Source organism: Gymnodraco acuticeps, unplaced genomic scaffold (genome assembly GCF_902827175.1).
Source record: "Gymnodraco acuticeps unplaced genomic scaffold, fGymAcu1.1, whole genome shotgun sequence".
Lineage (NCBI taxonomy): Eukaryota > Metazoa > Chordata > Actinopteri > Perciformes > Bathydraconidae > Gymnodraco > Gymnodraco acuticeps.
Genome location: NW_022990949.1, coordinates 248,532 through 256,576, shown reverse-complemented (window position 1 = coordinate 256,576; position 8,045 = coordinate 248,532). Strand labels below are relative to the sequence as shown.

The following is an 8,045-nucleotide window of genomic DNA, read 5'->3' as shown; positions in this document are numbered from 1 at the left end:
TGTGTTTACATAAATTGTGACCAAACCGTTTGAATTTAGACTAAAGTGAACTATCTAAACACTCAGAGTCCTTTACCTCACTGAGCTGTAGTTATCAGCCTCTCAGTCTGACTGGAGAGGACTCTCCCTCCACATCATTGTAGAAACATCTTCTTCTTCCGTTAGAGCAGCTAGCACCAGATTCTAATAACAACAGCGCCGGAACCGGTGCACCCTCCCTCTCTTCCACGCTCACTCGCACTTTGGCTGTGAGCTGCGGGCGCCAGATAAGACAACATCCCCCATTTTCATCACTTACAGCGCCCATCGTACAGGGCAAATGCAACGTGTAACCGGGGTGAAAAGGGTGTTACATTTACTTAATTGTGAATATTGTTACATCAAGGCCGAAAATTAGGATGAGCCCCAACGGTCAAAAATGTTTTTTTCCCTCCCAGAGCTGCCAGCGCAGCGCCTCCACAGATCTGGCGCCCTAGGCGAACATCTATTACGCCAGTGCTACGGGCCGGCCCTGAGTTCATATCATAGGTTCATATGCAACTCGCAAATATATTTCTCTCTCTCTCTCTTCTCTCTTCTCTCTTTTCTCTTCTCTCTCTCCCTCAACGTTGGTATGCAAATGCGCCTTTTTTCAAATGACACGGTGCTCTTTTTTTGGCGGAGGTGCGCATGCGCACCTGCGCACCAGTTATGTGCAGCCCTGGTTATAAACATAGTCTGGCTCAAGTGGAAAGTTGCAGTGGGAGGAGGATGACCCAGAGAAAATGACCTATATTACATTACATTGCATTTAGCTGACGCTTTTATCCAAAGTGACTTACAATAAGTGCGTTCGACCAACAAAATACAAACTTGAAGAAAACAGAATCATATAAGTATATCAGGTTTCATAGAGCCAAAACATTTCAAGTGCTACTCAACTGGCTTTAGATAAGCCAGTCCTTTATTAGTATATAAGTGCTTTGTTAATAGTTCTATCGCTCGAAGTGGAGTCGAAAGAGATGAGTTTTCAGTCAGTTTTCAGTCTTCTTAAATGCTGTATAATGTGAATGTAGACCTACCAGGGCAGCATGCGTCCGAAGCGCGTCCACGGGCTTCTGGAGACCAGGAAGCCCACCGTGGGGTCTGTGACTGCATCCCATGCTCGGCCCGCGAACAAGATAATGGAGGCATGGAAGGGATCGAGCTGTAAGAAGGGAAAGAAAGGGTTAGTGCAAGATGCAAACGTACAAAAATGTCATAAAGTTGGTCATTTTTTTAATTACAGGTTCCGACACATTAACGTTTTTAATGCTTCTCGTAGATACATCTAAAATCAACATGAAAGGAGGAAAACAACCTCAGTTACGTATGGAAAGAAATACTTTTTCCTTACTTTTATCGTAACATAAAACTGTTCTTCAAGTCTTTTTTTAAAGGAGATATGGGGTGTTCTTTATGTTAAGGAAAAAAGACAGGGATTATACAAAAGTATGTTTTCTTTTTGCTTATTTATTGTGCGTTGTTTTCTTCACCATTGTTGGGTCACCAGAAATAAGATTGAACTGTTAACTGAGCAAAATGATTAAAAAGTACTATGTGACTGAAAAAAACAAAAACATTTTTAAGATTCTTTAAAGATTATTTTTAACAAATAACCAACAAGTTATTTTAAATAAATAAATCTAATGTCTTTAAAGCATTTTTAAGGGAACTTTGGGTTCACATTCAATCAATTGCTAACCATCAACCATACGTTGTGCACGTACGACGTCCACACTGGAAACACTAAATGTCACAAGCAGCCGACACACTCTGTGGTTGTTTAGGGGAACCGTTAGGCTTTCTGATGAGCAGTCAGCAGTGAGGCCTGACAACATGACATTACAGTGAGTGGTGTTTAGTAATAAGTCAGTAATCACTTAGCCGGATAGAATCAGTGAAGGTGCCACATGGCAGCTCGGCCCGTCTGCTGTTCATTCATCTTGAATGCTCGACTCCTGACCGTACAATCAGCGCCATGCTGTGTCACCCAATAGACTTTTAATCAACAATCTCAGTAGCGAGACAAAGCAAAACCCTGGGAAGCAGTCGACTTACGCTATCCTGGCCTTAACCATCAGATTAGTGTCAGAGCCCATTACAGCGAACACTCCTCGTCGCCTTATGCCCCGGCCACACGAGGACGAAAACGGCTAAACGCATAGGATTAACGCAAACGCAAAAAAGCTTCCGTCCACACGCAATAGTCATCCGGATAGTGTCTGTCCACACGAGACAGCTCCGTTTAGCTCCAACCGCTGGAGAAGCTGCAGTACATATGCAGGAGCCTGTACGTGGCGCTGTAACTTCCTCCACAAAAGCAGCGAAGAAGCATGGTTGTCATGGTTGCCCTTCTGTTTATTCTCCGCGGTGGGGGTCGAGGGAACCGGGCAGAGTTGTTCGCCAGTCAACGTGTATTAAAGTTTAAATCTTCCGACAAAATTATAAAAGTGCCGGTCAAAGGTCTTCTTTGTTATTTATTGAGCTTTAAAACAAATGAATAACGAATCTATATATTATAATAATAAAATACACGGAGCCTCTCTTTTTCCTCCCTCTCTTCGGACAGCGTCAGTGTCTGTTTCATGCAGCAGCTGATCCAGTAATGAGTGACCCGGCCGACAGTAAAAATAAACATATTTATATCTAGTTTAGGTAGTTTGAGAGGTAATTAAAATAGCTAAGGGTGATGATCGGACTTGAAGTGTGTGTTTTACTCCGTTCACCGCCGCATCACAGCGGGAGGAGCTGCAGGTGAGCAGAGCTGCGTGTCTCCGTCCTGTCAGATTAGACTTCACTCGCGTTTAGGTCCATATCGAGAGAAAGATAAATAATCTGAATTCAGTGTGCAGTTTACTTTGACGCGGGGGTGAGCAGCAGAGGTGGGGAGAGGCGGGGCTATTGCCTCATCATTATCAGAAAATGATTGTATAGGGCGTTGGACCCCCCAGAGCGTTGCGTATGCCGTTCTATCCACCTTGGGACCCGTTATCGTTTACGCAGTCGTTTAGTGCCGTATTCGGTCGTCCTCGTGTGGCCGAACGGTCTATATGACACTAAACAGTAACGCAAACGACCGTTTTCGTCCTCGTGTGGCCGGGGCATTAGATATCTCAACTGTCTTTTGCCTTCTTCTCTTACCAAAGTACTGATAGATACACATTTTTGTATGCAAAACCTTAAAAGTAGAAAACGAAGTAGTTCATCTGGATGAGTTTCTTTAGGATTGTGACTCTTAAAAGGCAGTTGGTAATTTCAAGCTATTTCATCTAAATACTGCACTTTTGATAACTGGTTTTTGCTTTGTTCTCTTACCAAAGTAATAATAGATACCTGTTTAAGTAAACCTTGAAAGTAGAAAAGTAGTTTGTCTGAATAGATTTTCTTTAAGAATGTGACTCTTAACCATCAGATTAATGTCAGAGCACATTAAAGCTCTACCATCGTTCCCCGCCTCAACCTTTTTCAGCCCCCGTAAGCCCCCTTTGATACAGTGGAGCCACACCACGGAGTCAATAATGGAAACTTTTTCCACCTCTTCATTTCAGGACAATCGCTCCCTTTGTTGGTGGGCTTTGGCAGTCACAATGTCCCATGTGATCATTTGAGGCCAAAGGAAAGAGCATGTAAACTCCTTGTCACCAAGTCTGTAAATGTCACCACTGGGGTAGAGGAAGGACTGTATTGCATGTACAGTATGTACCCTCTCCCAGTGAGGTGTTTCTAGAGGACACGGGGGGCTATATTTAAGTCTGTGTTAGGAAAGTGACACTGAATGTCTAGACAGGTGTTATCATGGGGTTTTGATCTCAACTCACCTGAGCTACGTCCAGGAGATAGATCTGCAGGAAGAACCCCAAGGCACATCCTGTGATCTGGTAAGGAGCTCCGCCGACGGCATAGCAGATCTTGTTGCAGACTGACAATCGGTTCCTGTTCTCCTTCTGGAAAAAAAGACAGAAAAAAACTGTTAATCAAGGAAAATAACACTAAACGTGGAACCAGATCAAGACAAAGAAATAAGACATCCGTTCAACTACTTAGAAGATAATGCCTAACAAACCACATCCTCTAGGGTTATTACTCATTCAACATTAATGTACTTTTGGAGAAAGTGTCGTAAAGGTTAAGAGTTAGCAGCTGTCTGTGAACCTTTTCAGGCCAAGCAGGGACTAGCCCTTGTAATTATAGCAGGGTGTGATTCTGCAGAGTCGACATGCAGCAGTTCAACAGGGTGACGGCAATACAGCTGCGCATGGATATACTCCCAACAGGCTGATAAATAGGGAACTTTATCAATATCTCCAATCTTCAGTGTCTCCTAATTCTTGGAAACATTTTTCCATGCTTTATAAAAAGGACTGGGGCTCTCAATTCTATAGTCTCATTAGCAGTTTAGCTGGCAGCTTCCATGTAGCGTGTTTGGCAGGAGTCAGGGATAGCCACTGGGAAACAAGTAACCCATGGTTTTCTAACAACAAGTGCTCATTATTCTCCATTTTCTCCACTGTATATGTCCTAATCTACCCAACAGACAGACTCTTAACAACCCATCTAATAGCAACACAAATCTCTGCAGATTAGTGCCAGGGCATGACGGCATCATGGTGTCGCACTCAGAAAACCAGGGTGATAACATCTTGGCACAAGCATGACCTTGCCTGCCAGTTTGACCAGTGGTCTGACCACTCGTGCCCACAGAGGGAGAACAACACACCCTCCTCCCTGACCAATCAAAATGTTGTTGCTCTTTTCAGGTGGTTTCATCACTGGTGAGGAAGAGGAGAAATAAAGCCTTTGAAAACCAAGAAAACATGTTTCAAAAGAGCATGGAAATTACCTTAACCGCTGGCCCAGTTAATAGTGTATGTCACTGATATGCATGAGAAAGAAACAGACCTCATCTAAGATCAGACCACAACACAAAACATCCCTATGACTGAATGAGCCGGCCTCTGTCTTGTTGATATACCTAACCCGGCCTTTGTTTAGGTGACAAACCGCTCTCTGGCAGCATCAAAAATAAAAGTAATTATTCAAACTTTAGCGACAGCACACAAAGGCTGGCTTGTTGATAACACAACAGAAACCTGTTGATTTAGGCCATATATATTCATTTTGGTGAGTTGTGGGGTATTGAGGATCAAGCCCACCATATGATGCCAATTTCCCCCGAAACCAAACAATCCTTCTGTGAAGTGTAAGGCAGATGAATGTGGACATATTTGACTGTCACTGTGTGGGAGTAAAACATATTCCTTTTCCCATACATAATGCTCCTACACCTGTTCTACCAGTGTGCATATCATAACAATTCTGCCACTCCTAGATTTAAAATTACATTGCAGTGAGTGTTCCTACTTTGTCATGCAATAATGTGACTCTCTTCACATGGCTTTGAAGAAGTCCACTTAAAAACACTCCTCTCTGCGTTACACATCCGAATTAAATGAGTAACAGAGTCTGCTTAACACCATAGACTGTATATATTAACACCAGTGTGTCGCTAGTGAGGTCTCAACAGTTGTCAGTAAACCCCACATGCCTCCTATTACTCTCTACTACTTGTGTTCAGTATCAGTGCTACCAGTAATGATATGTTATCACTGCAGTGCAGACACGTTAAAGACACATCCTAAATAGACGGGATTTTCTGATTAATGTTGGACAACATATTGTAATGAAAATAACGGAATAGCCAAAAACGTGAGGATGAGATTTTAGGAAATGCTCCTCTGCCTGACACGTCGCCTTGGTGTTTGTGCTCCCTGCTGCATTCATAGCGGTCGGAGATATCGATGTTATGCCCCAAAATGCACACCAAAATCTATTTAACTCATGTTCTACATCTACAGCAACCTAGGAAACCCTAATCAATATTATGGTGAATACAAATAACTACAGACAGCGTTAAAAGGAGATCGCTGACATAATTTCCATTACAGTAGATACGTATGCAAATGATCTACTCCACATTTCTCTACGACAATGCAAACCATTGTGTTACACTATTACTGAGAAAGAAAAATACGTTTGTTTTACTTGTTTTGGTATAATTTACACTTGTACATACTGCATGATGTTAGAGGTGTGGTTCTTTCTAGATATTAAAGGGCTACAGAGGAGCCCCTGAACGCAGCACTGCCATTTAAATGAATATGCAGCATGTAGCCTATATAGCTCATATTTGACTAACCCTACAAGGTTTTTTTGTGAGACACATTCCCAGCAGTAGTGCATATGTTAATGCAACGGACATTAATTCAAATGCATTAAAGAGACCGTTATGATAGAGCTTAATTTAAATCCCTATGTGACTGTGGTAAAGGAGTCCATCGAAAACCTCTCTCTACAGTCTTAAAATAAATTAAATGTACTATACTTAACCATCCAAAGCTTTGGTTTATATCATTTAAACGATTGGATGAATGTCTCTTAACGTTCAGAGGAGGCTTGGTGGATTTATTGACTGAACATTAACAATATTCAGTTTTACATTTGTTTCGATGATTATATTAATTAACTATGTAAATTAGTCACATTTATGAGAAATATTGTGCAACTCCAGTGGCAGTGTGGTTGATTATATCACTATGAGAAACCGCCTATTTAACGTTTCTCCATTGAAATGTCACTTCACCGGTACGCTCCATTCATTCAAATCTTCAACACGCAATCCCCTAAAACCTCACTTCCTCATCATCTCCTGTTGCCTGTTATCGATTTAAAGACCAGAAAAAATGGCAAAAAGATCATTCTGAATGAATAAAACAACTCACCTTTGATGAGAGCTTGATACCATCCGAGTTGTCAGGTTTATTCAATAAACTGGCGTTTGAGTATTGTTCACTCCCTTCTCCTTTTGCCATAGCAGTAAACGCACTTTTCTTCAATTGGGAAAAATGAATTGAAGAAATATGAAACCGGTCTTTCGAAAATATTTGAGGATAAGGAAACGCGTCCTGATGTATCGTCGTTGTCTAATCTCTGTTTGAAAGTGGGAAGGCAGACGGGAGACATAGTCATTTTAGAGGCCCCGCCCCTCCCCTTCACCCCATATTTAACCCCGCCCCCCTGGAGGCGGGGCTCAGTCAGGCGGTGTGTCCGGGTGTGACGAATCCTGTTTATAATACATCATCATCATCACCATCATCATCACCATCATCATCATCATCATCATCATACAGTGGTGGAAGAAGTACTCACATTATATACTATATACAGAGGTGGAAGAAGTAATCACACTATACAGAGGTGGAAGAAGTACTCACATTATATACAGAGTTGGAAGGAGTACTCACATTATATACAGAGGTGGAAGAAGTACTCACATTATATACAGAGGTGGAAGAAGTACTCACATTATATACAGAGGTGGAAGAAGTACTCACATTATATACAGAGTTGGAAGGAGTACTCACATTATATACAGAGGTGGAAGAAGTACTCACATTATATACAGAGGTGGAAGGAGTACCCACATTATATACAGAGGTGGAAGGAGTACTCACATTATATACAGAGGTGGAAGGAGTACTCACATTATATATAGAGTTGGAAGGAGTACTCACATTATATACAGAGTTGGAAGGAGTACTCACATTATATACAGAGTTGGAAGGAGTACTCACATTATATACAGAGTTGGAAGGAGTACTCACATTATATACAGAGTTGGAAGGAGTACTCACATTATATACAGAGTTGGAAGGAGTACTCACATTATATACAGAGGGCGAATAAATACCAATGATAAGAAATGGCCAATTTTGTCCACACCACTTTTGAAAAGTATTTTGTTCGGAGGTAGGGGGTGTCCCATAGACTGTATATATAAAGGGGTGTCCCCTTTAGGCTGGCAAGGACACAACGTCTCTCAAAACAGGAAACCTCAAAAAGATTATAAAAGAAATGAAAACATAAAAAGTCCTGCACCTTTGTTTCTTTCTTAAAGCAGCAAACATACATCTGTGTCTCCATTTACAAAACAGCAAATTGTATTTTAATTGTATTTATTGTTTTTG

At 41.6% G+C, this 8,045-nt stretch overlaps 1 protein-coding gene across 1 annotated transcript in view; it reads right to left on the bottom strand.

Moving 5' to 3' along the window:
- mfsd2ab (major facilitator superfamily domain containing 2ab) overlaps positions 1-7,009 on the bottom strand; it is a 21,148-nt gene extending 14,139 nt beyond the window's left edge. The window contains exons 1-3 of the mRNA XM_034235046.1: positions 6,801-7,009; positions 3,840-3,965; positions 1,062-1,186 (exon numbers count right to left, since the gene is read on the bottom strand). Coding sequence (XP_034090937.1) covers positions 1,062-1,186; positions 3,840-3,965; positions 6,801-6,890 — 341 coding nt within the window. The 5' untranslated portion in view covers positions 6,891-7,009. The remainder of the gene's footprint in view (positions 1-1,061; positions 1,187-3,839; positions 3,966-6,800) is intronic.
- Between the last annotated feature and the right edge of the window lie 1,036 nt (positions 7,010-8,045).